We start from the raw sequence: 18,868 nt of genomic DNA, 5'->3' as shown, positions 1-18,868 counted from the left end.
TGGAAAAAAGCAGTGAAGGTATGGAAATAAATATTTAAATAATCTCTCTGTTTACCGTCTTTCTGTGTAAATATCTCATGTCACAACGTGGACACCTGCTGCTTATAGTCAGGTGTGGCTTATATTCCAGTGCGCCTTATAGCCCGGAAAGTACGGTATAAAGATCATTAGTTACACACAAATGTATTGTGGGATCATCAAGTTTTCCACTTCAACCAAAACTCAGACCTGATCATAGTCAGTCAAAATGACAGTGTCTTATGAGCTTCACATCCTGCATTAGCTGATAGTTTACATTATAGCTCTGTTAGCTTAGCTGTTTGGGGCAGAAATACTACATATAACTCCTTGAATGTTTAAACATAATTATGGTCATTCAGGAGTTTCACTTGGTTTCTGGAAATCTTCTTCCTACAGGGATTATTTTCTCTTTCATTATTATCTCAAATTCTTGCAATATGTAGACAATAGCTCAGACAAAACAGAAAAAATCAGCTATTTCCAGAAAAAAAAACAACTGTTTCTTTTTTTTTTTTCTCAATCTCCATCTAAAGTGGTAAAATACTTTTTTCTTTAACCACTATCATATTTCTCTTGTAAACAGATGTACACCTAAATCTAAACATATCGTTGTTTATTCATTCTCAACAATATAATAAATTAAAAAAAAAAAAAAAAATGTATGGGATTTCATTTTCAAATACATTTTTTTGTGAAAACCAGCATATTCTTTTGCATAAAATCAGTCAAGTTGTGTTCTTGAAAATGTACTAATGCATATTTCTGCATTTCTTTGGTCACACTGGTAGAATCCTGTAACAAAAGAAATCACACCTACAGTATTTTTTTCTCAGCATTTCTCTTATTTCTACAAAAGCTTCTATGTCCCATTTGTATGTGAAGGCGTGCAGTATGTCGTTCCCAACTTGTTTATTTGTGTCATTATTGTGAATTATTCAATGCCATGTGAAATGGACCATTTTAATGTTGTGACATGAAAACAGTGCATTGATTCCTTCACATCATTTCCTGCTGAGTACAGGACGGATAATTAAAGGAAAAGTTGAAGCCACTTACAGAGATTACGGATCCCCCTAATTGAAGCCGATTCTATTTGAAACGGCATAAACGTAACACAACATGTCGCTAACGCTTAAATACTGGAACTTAATTTGCACATGAAAGCAGCAAAGTTTTCTGCATAATGACTGAACAGCAGCAGTGGCAGGAGGGAGACCAGAAACCAACAAGTGTGTTTAAGCTCAATAGTTCCCAGAGGAACAGCTGTGGATTACAGCAATAACAACAGACCATTATCTCCGCTGCTCATAACCTACGCTGATTCGTCCCTGATGACTCAAAGACAAAATACTGAGAAAACTGCATAAACATTAAAAAAGTAAGACAAAGAGAGAGGGACAGAAAGAGAGAGAGACAGAAAAAAAAGAAAATACTTCCAAATAATAGTAGATCTACTGGTGAGTGTATTTGCGTCAGAGTGTGTGACAGGGTCAGAAGTGAATATGAAATGATGCGGCATCTGCTGAAGCTTTAAGTGATCTATCACTCCATTCCACTTCGTTTAGCATCACTTCGTCTGAGTTAATTGGTTCATGAGGAGCACTAATTAAGGGGGAATGGCCTTGTTTATCGTCACGGAGATGCTTGTTAAGAGGAGACATCTTTCTTTTTTTTTTTTTTTTTTTTTTTTTTAATCTTTCAGGCCTGGTGACATTACCCCACCCTCTGCAGAAGTAAGGGGGAGGGATGCGACGTGGGTATTAGTTTTAGTCTTTGATGTGGCAGATGCATCAGACAGCTTATGTGACGCAGTGCGAGCCCGCCAACGCTCCGCATGATCCGTGCACGAAGGCATGCATTTACACACACAGACACATCCAGTCGTACCTCTCTGCGACGGGAGGCCCAGCAGGTCTGTTTGATCTTCCAAACCACGGCGGCGACCAGTAACAGAGACAGGAAACAGCTGCAGGGAAGAGAGAGACACATGATCAGTTAATCAATCAAAAATCAATGCTCCCTCGCCAGCGCATGGACAACAAAAGCAAAAACATGAATCCCACCATCCAGAATGAAACAGCACAACCTGACACTACAAGGGACCGCTGTCATTTATCTTCATAGGCAAATACAGAAAAAAAAAAAAAAAATCAATCCGAACATACAATTTTCTAGGATCATTAATGCCTAAAAATGCACCTTCAGATTTCACCATTACTCTTCAACCATGTACATACAACATACCATCATGGAAATCCCTATTACTATATGTAGATGTATGTAAATAGATAGTATAAGTACAATAACTGCATTATTAACCCATAAAGACCAAGTTCTACTTTTGTGGTAGAGCCCAAATGCTTTTTTTTTTTCTCTATTTAACCTTTCTTAAGTGATTTATCATCATTTATTATAACATTATCCTCTGTATTTTGCTCTTTTTCAATGAAAATTAAGTATTTTCTTATATTTCATTTATTAATCGTGCAGATGTTCATTAAAGCTCAGATTAAAGTTGAGGGTTATTATATCAGAAACAGAGAAAACTGGAAAAAAAATTGTTTTTTTTTAGCACAGATATCATTAACCTGTTAAACCCTGACCATATTTTCAGGGGAAAAACACCTAAAAAGACATACCCAAAGTAAATGAAGAATTACTTCACAATAATAAGGGTCATATGGATGTTTTTGGTGTCTATGGACATTTAGAGACTTCACAGAATCTATTCCCATTGTCTAAAATATTGTATCTATTACTATGCCTGAGTAAACTGTAACAAACTAAAAGAGAAATTAGAATTTTTTTAACCTTGCCTGTTTTTTTTTCGGCTGGATTGACAATAATATACAGGGTGGGGAAGCAAAATTTACAATATTTTGAGGCAGGGATTGAAAGACAGTGTATGACCAATTAGTTGATTGAAAGTCATGAGAATTTATTTGCCACAAGAAAATTTACATAATAGAAAATGTTTTTATTCTATGTGTCCTCCTTCTTTCTCAATAACTGCCTTCACACGCTTCCTGAAACTTGCGCAAGTGTTCCTCAAATATTCGGGTGACAACTTCTCCCATTCTTCTTTAATAGTATCTTCCAGACTTTCTCGTAATAGTTTTGCTCATAGTCATTCTCTTCTTTCCATTATAAACAGTCTTTATGGACACTCCAACTATTTTTGAAATCTCCTTTGGTGTGACGAGTGCATTCAGCAAATCACACACTCTTTGACGTTTGCTTTCCTGATTACTCATATGGGCAAAAGTTTCTGAAAAGGTATGGATAATATTGTTAGGTATGATTATGACAACAATATATGTTTGGTTTCAAAACAACTGACGTAGTGCCTGCTGAGAAAAAACAACTAAATGTTCATTGTAAATTTTGCTTCCCCACCCTGTACTATCATGGAAATCCCTATTACTATATGTAGATGTACGTAAATAGATAGTATAAGTACAATAACTGCATTATTAACCCATAAAGACCAAGTTCTACTTTTGTGGTAGAGCCCAAATGCTTTTTTTTTTTTCTCTATTTAACCTTTCTTAAGTGATTTATCATCATTTATTATACATTATCCTCTATATTTTGCTCTTTTTCAGTGAAAATTAAATATTTTCTTATATTTCATTTATTAATTGTGCAGATGTTCATTAAAGCTCAGATTAAACTTGAGGGTTATTATATCAGAAACAGAGAAAACTGGAAAAAAATGTGGGTTTTTTTGTAGCACAGATATCATTAACCTGTTAAACCCTGACCATATTTTCAGGGGAAAAACGCCTAAAAAGACATACCCAAAGTAAATGAAGAATTACTTCACAATAATAAGGTTCATATGGATGTTTTTGGTGTCTATGGAAATTTAGAGACTTCACAGAATCTATTCCCATTGTCTAAAATATTGTATCTATTACTATGCCTGAGTAAACTGTAACAAACTAAAAGAGAAATTAGAATTTTTTTATCCTCGCCTGTTTTTTTTTTCGGCTGGATTGACGATAATATACATAAATTAATTGTTTGTGTCAGAGATTTTTAATAGCGTATATTTCACCCCACAACGATTAAAAATCATGTTTGAACATTAAAGTTTGCACTAAAATACAATTTTGATGTACTTTTATTAACATTACAGTCTAAATTTTGAAGAAAAGTTGAAAAAAACATCCATTGTCCTGATTTATTCTATTTTTATAGTAATGATTATTAAAATATTTTTTTCGGCTGATCGGGCTAAAGAGGTTATGGCTACGTTCAGACGGCAGGTCTTAATGCAGAATTTGGATTTTTGGGTGAAATCTAATTTTTGTGCGTTTGTGCATATTACACATTAAATGCAACTTCTATCAGTTTTGAGAATGAACTAAATGTGACCCTGAAGTGACCCGCATGTGCAAAAGAGGTCCTGAGGTAATACATGACCACGCAAGCATGCACTCACTGTGTTTATAGAAGTAAACATGTTTTTTCAGTGGATACAAGTTAGAAATTGTGAAAATTTTGTGTAAGATCCGCTGTATAAGACAGGCACAGAAGTCGGGAATCAGACGTTGAAAGTATGTTGAGTTTCAGTGTCATTTCACGCTAGCGTAAGTGACTGTATGTGTGGACCACAGCCCACCTACATGCCCCCCCCCAACTCCGACAGATCGACAAGATAATGAATTTTATGAAGGGTCCACAATGTTTACCTTTCATGGGGCCCACAATTGGTAGCAGCGCCCCTGTTCGTAAATCTTATACACTGGACGTCAGCGAAACCAAAACCTGAAATGCCACATCCATCAGAATTGTACACCTCTAAGTTTATTTATTCTTTGTAATAGTTTCCAGTATTTACCTGACCAGGCTGCCTGATATGAGTACGTCAAAACAGGTGCTAATGTTTACAACTATCATTTTGCACTTGAAAAGACAGACCAAAAAATACCATGACAGTGGATTATAGGAACTGAAATCAGATGAACTCTCTGATAATGTGACGTTAAGCTGATGCGCTGCCTACTTTCTGCTGCCTGGACAGTCCATTAATGTCACTAGGGAGTGCTTCTCTTCCTTCCTGGACTGTATTTGCTGACAAAAGTGAGAACCATCTATAAAATTTACAACAAACGACTGCACTTGCAAACTCATTAGACATTACGCTTACTCAAACCTAATCCCACAGGTGTGTATGTTTAATTTTTTGTAGCTATTTTAAGGCATAAATCCTACTGACTATGTTTGATACTGTGATGACTGATTAAAACAGGGGTCTCAAACATGCGGCCCGGGGGCCAAATGCGGCCCGCCAAAGGTTCCAATGTGGCCCATGGGATGAATTTGCAAAGTGCAAAAATTCCACATTCAAGGCTGTAGAACTCATTTTAGTTCAGGTTCCACATACAGACCAATATGATCTACAGTAAAATAATAACAGCATAATAACCTACAGAAAATAATGACTCCATATTCTCAGTTTGATGTGAAAAAAAATAATATTACATCATGCCTATAAATAATGACAACTTCAAATTTTTGTTTTTGTTTTAGTGCAAAAAATAACATTAAATTATGAAAATATTTACATTTATAAACTATCATTTAACAATAAAATGTGAATAATCTGAAATGTTTAAAGAAAATTAAGCACAATTTTAACAATTTTCTGCCTGTTGTTAAGTGTTCAGTGTCTTTTTAGATCTGATCCGTAATGCACAACTATGATTAAGTTGAGGCATAATATTGTTAAAATTGCACTTATTTTTTTTGGAAAGAAATTTTTGTTTTTTCAGGTTATTCACATCTTTTTTGTTTGGATAGTTTATAAGTAAGTATTTTCATAATTTAATGTTGTTTTTTTTGGGTTTTTTTTGCACTAAAACAAAGACAAAAATTTGGAGTTGTAATTATTTATTATTTTACTGGTCCGGCCCACTGGAGATCAAATTGGGCTGAATGTGGCCCCTGACAGAAAATGAGTTTGAGACCCCTGGATTAAAAGGTAGAGTGTTGACAGTAGAAGTGCAGTGGGTGTCTCAACTATGTTCAAACTTTTTTTCCCACAGAGAAATTTCATCAGGAATGAGTGAGACTGTTTACATGCACACCAATACTCTAATCCACAGGTGTCAAACATGCGGCCTGGGGGCCAAATCCAGCCCACCAAAGGGTCCAATCCAGCCCTTGGGATGAATTTGTGAAATACAAAAATTACACTAAGATATTAACAATTCTTTTAGTTCAGGTTCCACATTCAGACCAATTCAACTCAACTGGGCAGGACCAGTAAAATACTATCATAATAACAGAAATAATGACAACTTCAAATATTTCTCTTTGTAAATGTAAATATTTTCATGTATTTACACTAAAACAAAGTATAATTTTGCAAAAAATGTGAATAACCTGAACAAATAAGAACAGCTTTATATGTCTTAAGAGAAACAAGTACAATTTTAACAATATTCTGTCTGTTATTAAATGTTTGGTGTGTTTGTAGATCCACTATGATCTGTACGTTATAATGTACATGTGTAAATGATAAACTGAGGCAGAATATTGTTAAAATTACACTTATTTTTTCAGTTCGTTCATGTTATTCACATCTTTTGAAAGGGTAGTTTGTAGATGTAAACCTTTTCATAATGTAAATTTGCTTTTTTTCGCTCTAAAACATAGAGAAAAGTTTGGAGTTGACATTATTTATATATTATTATGTTATTATTTCAGTGGTTCGGCCCACTTCAGACCAAATTTTGCTTAATCTGGCCCCTGAAACAAAATGAGTTTGACACCCCTGCTCTAATCATTATCCGATTTCTGGAGTTATCAGATTATTCAAGTGACCATGTAAACAGGATAATCTGATAGGCTTTATCAGATAACAGCATTAATCTGATTATAAAAAAATCAAATTAACACACCTGGATTTCTCCTCAATACTCCGATGTCTTCCTGTATGTATTCAACTTAATCTGATTTATTTCATTCTTTTAAGTCTGTGCATTTGTAAACATATATAAAATCGCAAAAAATGGAAGTTACTCGGGCTGTGTTATGGCAAGAATCTGGCGATATGATACAAATCACAATACTAGGATCACGAGACGATAAATCACGATATATCATGATACTGTTAAAAAGGCAATTTTTTGTTTGTTTCTTTTTTTTTTTAAAGATTATTTCCTGGAAGTATTGAATTACACCAGAAATATGTACAAATGCTAAACATATTTTTATTTTAGAACGGGATCTAATGCTATATCAACATTTTTCTAATTCTCCTAGTTTCCAAAGGAACTACCGTCTGCCTCTCAGACAGTAAAAAGTGCTTTTAGGATGCTTCAAATAGCCATTATTTAATAAAAACAGTGTTAAATAATAATAAATAAGATAGAAACAACAAAGAAAACCAAAAACCAAAAATAAACCTCCACCATATCTGCATTTGAATAGATACCTAAAAAACATTGATACAGTGCTTTTTAATATTGATACAGTATTATGAAATGAAATATCGTGCTATATAGCAGAACTGATATTTTCTAACACCCTTAGAAGTTACATAGTCAAACGTGAGCGGGAAACAACAGGAAGTTAAAGTCTGCCATTGCTACATATGTAGGTACTCTGAAAGAAATCCGATAATAAACTCAAGCGTCTAAACCAGGGTTTTTTGATTATCGCATTTCTTAACTACAAGGAAATGCGTTATACAGTCTACTCTCGTTATACCGCCAACTTCCGTTCACGGCCAAATTGGCGGTATAGCGAAAATAGCGTTACAACGGGTTGCGTCCATAATGTGCATGTCTTTACTATATGATGTCTATGCTGCCTCCGTTAACCCGTTCTAATTGCGTTTCTAAATAAATCTTGATTCTGTTATGTTGTAAGGGATCATTTAAAGTGGGGAAACATTTTAAGCATTATTATACCGTGTCGGGAAATGATACCCCATCATCTTGAGGCTTTGGCTTAATCCCACATCCTCTTCCCGACATCCTGACCTACTGAGTGTTCTGCGATAAATGAACGGTGGCTGTTCCGTAGACCTACTCGTAGCTTGTCGCGATCAGCGTCTGGCGCGTTTGTTTCAGTGCATTGTTAAAATGTATGTGTACTTGATGGCAATCACGCTGGCGGTATAACGGTCGGGAAATCAATGGTATAAGTGTTGTTTGTGCATGGAACTGGGCTGGCGGATGGCGATAGGCGGAAATGGCGGTAGCTAATGGAATAATGCATTGGGGATTTTTGTGCAGTGGTTTTGGTCGGCGGTGAGCGAAAATGGCGGTATAACGGCGGGCGGTTTAACGAGAGTAGACTGTATCTGATTATTACAATTATCTGATTACTCCCAGATATCAGAGTTTTATGGTTAAACAGGCTCAGTAGGAGAGTTGATGGAGTATCAGACCTGTGAGAAGAATCAATGAAATCATTCCCATCCCCGTGTCACGTAACCATACTTTGGAGTTTGCCTTTAACTTCAGAAAAGTAAAGTATAAAAACACAACTGGGATCCCATCACAGAGCAGTGTCTTCACACTAATTTGCTCTTCTGCCACTGCAGTTTCCACAGAGCAAAGATGACACAGGAAAAGGGAGGTTCTTGGGAAATGTGCGGTGAAATACAAAAACCGCGGTGACCACAGGCAGCTGGGGATTTTAGGACAGCAAAGGGCAGCACGAGGTCAATGAGCGACATGATGCTTTCAAACAAAGAACAAGGTCTCGTGTTGCACACAGACACACACACATCTACACACACACGCTGTAAAGTTCAATGTCTGGAGGGCAAAGTTATCTGGTCAAACACAAAGCTCCCCTCTCAACCAGGACTTCTGACAAGAACTCAAAACAAGCGCACCCAAAGACTTAACAACAGGAAGTCCCTGAGAAACTGCTGAGGACGGCAGCTCCAAACAATCCTCCTCTTCATCTGTGTGAATATGAGTGTGTGTCGGTGTGAAATGTGTGCGTGTGTGTGTATGTGTGTGATGTGTCCTCCTGCGTCTCGATGTGGAGATGACAGCTTTGCCGAGTGTATTAGTGGTGTAATGAGCATGACATTTTCAGTCCCAGTCTGCTGAAGAGGCTGCAGTTGCGACCTCTCCGGTCCACACTCGACCTCTCAGCTGCACTCAGACACATCACGACCAGGAAATGCCCCGCCACTGATGAAGACAAGACGCTGCTGGATAAAAACCATCCGATTCCAATACGCTCAGTGGTTGCTCTTTCATCCCAAAGACCCGAGCAAACATGGTTTTTGTACAAGTGACTTGTGCTGACACAGTAATGACTAAACAATGGAAGCTACTTTTTGTTGCTGCTATAAACTGTTGGGTCCTGTGTGATCCATAAAGATGTCCTCTAATCAAGACATGTCTCATTGTTTGAGCTCACGTTGGTTCTGCAGTACTGTTCACTTTACTAAAGCTAAATTCATTCATTCATTCATTCATTTTCTGAACCTGCTTTATCCTCACTAGGGTCACGGGGGTTGCTGGAGCCTATCCCAGCTACATAGGGGCAAAGGCGGGGTACACCCTGGACATGTCACCAGTTCATCACAGGGCTGAACATATACAGACAAACAATCACTCTCACATTCACACCTATGGGCAATTTAGATTAACCAATTAACCTATCAGTGCATGTCTTCGGATGGTGGGAGGAAGCCGGAGTACCCGGAGAGAACCCACACAGACACAGGGAGAACATGCAAACTCCACACAGAAAGGTCCCACCCCCCGTCGACTGGTGTTGGAATCGAACCCAGGACCTTCTTGCTGTGAGGCATGAGTGCTAACCACTGCACCACCGTGTCGCCTAAAGCTAAATTATTAAAGCTAAAATTACCAAAAGTTGTGAATTTAAAGATGCAGTGCTTCATAGTTTTTAGCATCATTGGACAAAAACTCCATAACTACCTTTCAGAATGTGTCATCCAGGTGGTCTTAGAGCTGTGATTCTCAACTGGTGGGTCACGACCCAAAAGAGGGTCGCAAAGACATTTTTGATGGGTCGCGGGCCTTTGTCTGGGCAAACAATAATGTTAAGAAACCAATCCTGTGCTTTCTTTCTTTTTGTAGCTGAATGCCATCCATTCACATTCCCCAGCAGTAGGGGGCAGTAATGCACTGTAATGCTAATTAACAACAGACATTTCACAGCATAAAAGAAGAACCAAAAGTTTCTATTCATATAATGTTGAAACTCAGGTATGACGACTACATCATATATGGTTTTACCTACACTGAGGACAAAAATCTCAGTGTGTTTAATTCTTGAATTAGTGACTGAATGTGCTTTTAGATTTTAGAGATTTTAGAGTGCATGTTTTTAGTTTTGGTTAAAATGGATCCAATTTAGTGTTAAAGGGAATATTTCCATATTTAGCATCACTACCTGCTGGTCAGTTGGGTTTATCATAAAACTTGTCTTCTGTGTTTTCAAACTGTGATATTCTGTATTATCTCAGGTTTTAAACACACCATCTTTTTATTAAATACTCGGCCTGTAACAGTACACAAAATTTTCGATTTGGTACGTTTTCAGTTATGAAAGCCACGTTTTTTTGGGGGGTTTTTTTGGTTTGGTACGGGAAGAAAGAAAACCCCTCAAAATGTCTTTAATGCATTTATAAATTTTTGAACATTTTCCCCAAAATTTTTGGAGACAATAGAATCTAAAAAACAGGAATAATATAATTCTGCTGCTATAAATCAAATAGAAAATAAAATAAATATTACTAAATGTATTTTAAACATTAGTATTGCACTTTTCCCTGAAAGGTAGTTTTGAAAAAACAACAAAAATCTAATCACAGTTCTGTCAGTTCACATTCTGCAGAAAAATAAAAATAAAAATTCCACATGAAGTGCAATATTAACAAGAGGACAAACTCATATTCTCTTTTAACAAACTGAAGAGCTACATTGACAACAAAATTAACCAAACTATTTATTTTTGGATAGTGAACAAACTATTTAGGCCACTTTGTGTATTTGTGTGTGTGTGTGTGTGTGCAGGGTGCAATTCATCAGAAATATGGGGGGCGGGGGGGTTGTCCGAGCCGAGGGGGGATGCGGTCCATAACTAATGTAACTAATGCTGGCGTGAAACGAAAGTGAAACTTTACATACTTTACATGTTATACAGCATGTGTGTGTGAGAGAGAGACAGACAGACAGACAGACAGAGCTAGTGTGTTTTAGAACTACCATAGTTCCTAGGGGCCAAACAGCATTCGTCGTAACTTCTCTTTCCTTGTTGTTGTCTTTCACCGGGACCTGAAGTGATCCCAAACGGGACTGTAATGATGCTGGAGGATCTTCAGTCTCTTCCTTCCAGATTGACATCATATTTGTTGTTTTTTTTAACCTTATATCAGCTGCTATTTCATTTTTCGGATCGTTGTGCGCTAGTTCCATATGTCCGTGTGAAACTTGCACGGATTTAAAGTTTCGCATCGAATGATATCTTTCATTCCTTTTCCTTTTTCTCAACGTACTGTGCTGTTTCGGTACAGCTGTGTACTGAACCGAACAGGTGCGTACCGAAACAGTTCGGTTCGGTATGTGTACCGTTACAGGCCTATTAAATACATTTAAGAAGTTTAAGTTTTATCAGTTTGGGTCGCAGCTTATCATTGAGGGGTGATAGTGGGTCCTGAAGCCAGACCAGTTGAGAATCACTGGTCTTAGAGGACACAAGACTTCTGCATCTACTCCTCTGAATTTTCAGCCTAATTAGGTTTCAGGAAAATCAATCCAATCATGCCCCTTTTTTTGGTCTAATTTGTTTTGTCTGTTTTTGGATCACAGGCATGAGTTGTTAAAAACAGGACACTTTTTTAAGGGTTAAGCAGATGTAGAGCACAGAAGGACCTCCCCTACGCAAAGCTCCTCAGAATAATTTAGCACAAGACAAATACACTCTGTATCCTCCAAATGTACCTTCTAAAAACCCTGGACTGGATGGGATTCAAATCCAATCAGGCTCGAGATTCCCCATTCAGTCCGTATTACCTCAGCTCAACTTTAATGGGCCAGAGGGCTGAGCTTAGCCATCTAACCAACAGAGCGGAGTGGCTAATTGTGGCTATTACCGAGGTATTAAAGAGGAGGGGGAGAAAAGGGGATGTTGGGAGTGTCCTGTGGGTCTGTTAACACTTAGCTGAGCTCCTTGATAGGTTTAGGTTTAAGACCTTTCAGCTGCTGGTAACGGTGATCGAACTCATTAAACAACCAGGGAACTTGGGTAAAAACTTGTCTGGGTGCATGTACAGATGGTTGCATGATTGTGTGTAAAGTTGGGACTTTTTTTTTGCCCTCTTAAAAGACTGGGTTTTAACAAATGCAGTTACAGAAGCACACCACAGGAAACACACACGTACACATGCAGGAAAACCCAGAGAAACATCTGAACCCCAGCGGGCAGAGTGAAAAATCAATAAGCTATTCGTTCAACACGAGGCACAGATAGCACACAATCGGAAACAGCTTTCCATCTGCACAAGCAGCAAATCAACTCTCCGCATAGAAACTAGTGTGCTGCAGGTTCTTTTACTCTAATAGGTTCATGATCCAATCTTTTATCTGTTGTTCACACAGAGGCTCCATATGTGTGTTTTATTTTGTCTTTAAATGAGAAGCATGTGCTCTTTGTGTCTGCACACCAAATGACTCATTTACATAAAGTATGTGATCATCTAAACAGACGTTTTAACCATCCTTTTCTGTCAGTTGGTTCCAGCTTCAAGGCTGAGTTCAGACTGCAGGAAAATTGGATTTATTTTCCATATCGGATATTTGGAGATAAACTATCCAGTTTTATTGTGTCCAGACAGCATCAACAGATCTGCTGTGGGTATTAACGTAGGTGTCGAAATATAGAGCTATGGTGAAATAGCTTTACCTGGACAGAGGCCACCTGTCTTCTTATCCCACCCCCCGCCCCCCAAAGGAGAGGCTAGGGGTATTGTTTTTGGTTCAGTTCTAGCAGCAAAACTATTGCTTCAGTTCATACCAAATTGGGTTTATACATTGCCAGTGACCCAGAAAAGATCTGATTACATTTTAGGAACAGTAGGTCAAAGTTCAGATTTTTTATGAATTTTTAAAATTATAATGGGCTACATTTCAAATGTCTGTAGGAGCAAAACTATTGGTTGAATTTATACAAAACTGGGTTTACACATTGCCAGTGACCCAAAACAGATGTCATTACATTTTGGGGAAATTTGATCAAAGTTCCAATTTTTTTAATGAATTTTTTATGTGTTTCCTTTTTTTTTCCATTTACTTATAATGGGCAGAATTTCATGTAAAAAAAAAATCATTTTGTTTCAATCCACTTCAAACTCAGCAAATATATAGAGGCAATTGATACGCTGACATCAGCACACACATACAGGGTGGGGAAGCAAAATTTACAATGAACATTTAGTTGTTTTTTCTCAGCAGGCACTATGTCAATTGTTTTGAAACCAAACATATATTGATGTCATAATCATACCTAACACTATTATCCATACCTTTTCAGAAACTTTTGCCCATATGAGTAATCAGGAAAGCAAACGTCAAAGAGTGTGTGATTTGCTGAATGCACTCGTCACACCAAAGGAGATTTCAAAAATAGTTGGAGTGTCCATAAAGACTGTTTATAATGGAAAGAAGAGAATGACTATGAGCAAAACTATTACGAGAAAGTCTGGAAGATACTATTAAAGAAGGATGGGAGAAGTTGTCACCTGAATATTTGAGGAACACTTGCGCAAGTTTCAGGAAGCGTGTGAAGGCAGTTATTGAGAAAGAAGGAGGACACATAGAATAAAAACATTTTCTATTATGCAAATTTTCTTGTGGCAAATAAATTCTCATGACTTTCAATAAACTAATTGGTCATACACTGTCTTTTAATCCCTGCCTCAAAATATTGTAAATTTTGCTTCCCCACCCTGTAGACATGATGACATCAGTTGGATCGATGCCAAAATAACCTACAATACGTGCGAGGGGCGGGGTTTGTTTTGCCTGGCACCGCTTTTTTTTTAATACTTTATTTTAATTTGTTTAATCAACGTACAATACAACACAGAAACTAGGGGTCACTGGTTGACCACAAACTATTTAAATGACAGACAGTAGTAATTTATTTATTTATTTTTAACCATCTTTAGCCATGGCTTTGAGAGTTGTTTATTTCTGCCTGTAATTTGCCAAATTTTTGTAAATGGTTATGGTAATAATGGCCCAAATGACCCACAAACCCCTCGCTTGTATACCAAATATTCCAGAAACTTAGGGTAAACGCAACAGCAATAGTTATATTGTGTGAAAACACATGCTATCAAATTTTCCTCCTGATCCCACCACCATTATATGTATGTTAAGTAAACCTGGGGGAAAACCCTGCAGTCTCAGTGCAAAGAACAACATAAAGCATATAAGCCATACATGTGCACATAAAAACCAACCTTAAAGTGACAATGTGACATGTAAAAACTATAAAAAAAAAACCATATAAATCAATAAACTTATAGAGACATTTCCTCAAAAATTAATAATACATCAAAGTTTAGGAGCATATGGACCTGACAGGGATAGTTGCTCCTCAGTGTGTATTTGCAACAGCAGCTATTCTAAATGCTCTTCCTGAGGTCAAAACAAAACTTGTTTCCAATACTTTAGATGAAGAGATTATGCAAAGCAGCACTTATGCAAACCAAAAGAAAAACAAGTAAAAAAAGAAAAGAAGAAAAAGTCTAAGATGCTCTCAGACATTACACTGTTCTTGAAAACGAAATGATCACACATGTATGTAAAGTAAACATAAGGCAGTTGTGTGCAGGAGCGCTGTAGAAGCTGAAGCTAACCGATACGCTTGCCTTTCATCGAACTAACGACTGAAAAGGCTTAAACAAACGGAGACAAATAAAAGGCGTTCGAGTAAACAGCCTAAAGCCTCCACAGAGAGCGGTGGTGGAAGTGAATGTTGATGGGGTTGGTCATTTTAAAATGAAGTGGGCGAACTGAGCGAGCCTCATGAGCCACTTAGGGCTGAGTAGCTTCTCTGCTGTTTGGAGAGAGCGAGAGGGAAAAAGAGCGAGAGTAACTGATTGCTAATCAAGCGAGCGAGAGCTGGGAGTAATTGGACGAAGCTGAACTGCAGTGTCACCAATTAGCATCTGAGATTTTAGAGAGTCGAGACATAAACGCTGTTTAATCACGGACGTTTTACTTTTTCCTTCATTTGGGGATGAGAAAGAACGGATAAAGAGGATGGATGGAAACATGAAGACAAAGGCGGAGTGTTTTCAACTTTGTGAAATCTTTATATAGCAACATTTTAGAGCTAATTGATGAGGCAGGATGGCCGGGCTGGGCTTTTACAGAGACTGTTACAGAAAAGTGTTTAAGCTAAGAATTATGTAAGGGTCCAATTTCACTAAAATTATAGTAATAGCAATGAAAAGGACACGGTTCGCTGAATAATGTTCGACGCTGTAGTTTATTCTGCAGCCTTAGACATTTTAATCTTCCCTCTTTCTACCTTTATGTCTGTTCTGCCCACTTCCAATTCGCCTCTGATTTGTCAGATCTGATGCCCTGTCTGAACGTGGAACTAATGGAGTTGTGGGGCTGTTCAGGCAAGCATGACACTTTAAATAGATTTGCCAAATCTTTATGCTAAGCTAAGCTAAATCCCTTCTTTCAGACAGATATGAGACATGTGGCATCAGTCTTTTCATATCACTTGGGTTATAAAGCTTTTCAACATTTCGCTTAAATGTTAAATCTTCTTCCAAGTTTTGGTCAAAGATTTTTCTGACACAAAAGTCAACACATTCTATTTTATATCTTATCTTATATCACTGTTTTGGCTTCGCAGGGCGGTGGTTTGGAAAATGATTAAACTGCCAAGCAAGGAAGACAGACAAACTTCCCAAAACACAATTATTAACCTGTTAATAACCTCAGCTGTCACAACAACAAATGTAATATTTCCACAGTAAGTTTGCATCTGTCCATAGTGCTGAACTGTGGACAGACAGTATGTAAAAGCAGTGCCATTACTTCATTGTATATTTTCTACATATCTTTTCTTCCTTCCCAGTGCCAGCTTATGTCTCATCACTATGTGTTCTGCCCACAGGCTGCTCCTGACACACACACACACACACACACACACACACACACACACACACACACACACACACGCTAGGACTCATGACTCAGACTCGATGGCTTTTCACCACATCAGCACAGTCAAATCCAACACACATCCACACACACACCTTGATGGAGGCACAAATAAACATGAACTGTAAGCCTGCAGCTCTGACATGTACACATAAAATCGATGTATATAAGCACATGAGAGCAAAAGCCATTAGAGTAGAGCCAGAAAAGTCCTTATAAAAATGGAGAGTGTGCTCATGTCAGCACGGCAAGTCAGAGATCTACGGAGGGCCAGGCTCGATAATAAGTTCATTCTTAGAAGCACTAAAATCACTGCTAATATTTCAGAAGAACATATACGTATTTTAACAAAATATTTACACAAATCATTATTATACATCACATCAAACATCTACAAATGATGTCAGAATAGAGCTACGTAAACCAGCTTTACGATTCACGGGAATGATTTACAAGAGGACTTAAAAGTGTCACAAATCATTACGATGGATGGATGGATGGTAGGTGGACGGACAGACGGATGGATGGACAGTTGATATGGATGGGTGGGTGGACTGATGGATGGTCTGCTGGTCGGTCGGGATGGATGGATGGATGGTCGATTGGTCGGTCTGGACGGATGGATGGATGGATGGATGGGTGGGTGGGTGGACGGATGGATGGTCTGCTGGTCGGTTGGGATGGATGGATGGATGGTCGATTGGTTGGTCTGGACGGATGGATGGATGGACGGACGGACGGACTGACTGACGGACAGTTAGTATTTGTGGGTGGGTGGGTGGACAGACAGATGGTCGGTCAGTCAGTGTGGATGGATGGACGGACAGTCGATATAGATGGGTGGGTGGACGGACGGGTGGTCCGTTGGTCGGTTGGGATGGATGGATGGATGGATGGACAGTCGATAGGAAAAGGGTGGGTGGATGGACGGATGGTCGGTCGGTCGGTCTGGATGGATGGATGGATAGATGGACAGTCAATAGGAAAAGGGTGGGTGGATGGACAGATGGTCGGTCAGTCGGTCGGTCGGTCAGTCTGGATGGATGGATGGATGGACAGACGGTCGGTCAGTATGGACGGCTGGATGGATGGACGGTCGGTATGGATGGGTGGGTGGCTGGACGGAAGGACGGACGATCGGTTAGTATGGATGGATGGATAGATGGACGGTCAGTATGGATGGATGGGCGGCTGGATGGCTGGACAGATGGACAGACAGGTAGCTTAACTTCTTTCATTCTATAGAACTAGATGTTGTATGTATCTGCAGTGTATGGAAGTTGATTTGCTTTGTTTCGCAGTGCTAATCCTCTGTGGCGTCACCACTCTATCGTAGAAATAATCCCGTCTTTAAAGCGGACATTTTTACACGGTGGTTTTCTTTCTATTATGTAAGTAAAGAGTACGAACACCTCTTCCACTGCTGAAAAAACATGCATTACATAACAAAGGAAGCAAAAGGACCAACAGCAAACAGAAACGAAGTCCTGCAGATGCAGCACGTAACCTTTTCTCACTCTGGAACAGCACGGAAGAAAGCAACTCATAAACAAAGTGACTCATTTACATAGAAATACAACACCAAGCTCTCCCGGCAAAACCCCATGCTGTCCCCTACTGATGACATCACTCCTGTATGCGAGCCTAAAGGTCGCGGCTGTCCGGAAGCCGGCCCTGGGCACATCTCACTTCCTCACATGGCTGCAGACACACACACACACACACACACACACACAAGGCCGGCATATACAGGAAACAATGTGCACACTTATTCTCACTCATCAGCTTCACCAAAATGAACACACACTCACACAGACACACACTTGTCCGGTGTCATAGCTGAGTGGCAGAATCTTGCCTGAAGACAGGAGACTCCATTCCAGACTTCTTCTCCAAAACACTCTCTCATTAGATCCGCTGTCTGTCTGCATGAATGTGCGCTGAAACGGCCCGTCCAAGAAACGGGCAGATTTGTCTGGATGTTTGGATTTTAATGGACTCTATGTGGGTAGGAGTCATGGTGGATATGAGTCACTTTCCTGAATGCAGATGGTTTTAACTGTTTTAACTTCATCTGTAATAATATTTTTAAAGAATGCCCTACTTCATACAAAGCTGCACACACCACGCTGATCAGTGAGATGATGATCCAAGCGCACAGTTAACACCACTTATTCATAACGGGGTCTCATAATACAGACACATATATAAAAAAAAAAACAAAACATTCTGATCATCATGCATTCACCCTAAAATACTGGAGTCAAACATGCGGCCCAAAGGGTCCAGTCCGGCCCATGGGATGAATTTGTGCAAAATTACACTGAAGATATTAACAATTCTACAACACTGATTCACCAGTAAAACCCATGGAGTTGGATCAATGACAGTGGATGGAGACACTGGGTTTAGGTTCTGTTAATGACAGATTTGACTGATTATGTCACTTTTTCTTCAGTTTTCTCTGTTTTTGATATAATAACCCTCAACTATAATCTGAGCTTTTAGTTTAGTTTAGTTTATTTGCTCCTTTCATGAAAGTGGACAACAGAATTTATGCATAAACGCACACGACATTTACAAATCAACACCACCATAACTGGAAAGGAGCAGCAAGAAGAAAACATTTCTTGTATTTGTCTGCC

At 38.6% G+C, this 18,868-nt stretch overlaps 1 protein-coding gene across 1 annotated transcript in view; it reads right to left on the bottom strand.

Annotated features, from left to right (window-relative positions):
- LOC115434149 (attractin-like protein 1) overlaps positions 1 to 18,868 on the bottom strand; it is a 765,420-nt gene that overhangs the window by 284,707 nt on the left and 461,845 nt on the right. The window contains exon 27 of the mRNA XM_030155899.1: positions 1,909 to 1,987. Within this exon, the coding sequence (XP_030011759.1) occupies positions 1,909 to 1,987 (79 nt within the window). The remainder of the gene's footprint in view (positions 1 to 1,908; positions 1,988 to 18,868) is intronic.

Source organism: Sphaeramia orbicularis, chromosome 15, assembly GCF_902148855.1.
Source record: "Sphaeramia orbicularis chromosome 15, fSphaOr1.1, whole genome shotgun sequence".
Taxonomy (NCBI): Eukaryota; Metazoa; Chordata; class Actinopteri; order Kurtiformes; family Apogonidae; genus Sphaeramia; species Sphaeramia orbicularis.
Note: the sequence above shows the minus strand (reverse complement) of the source record. Positions and strands in the feature narration are given on the sequence as shown.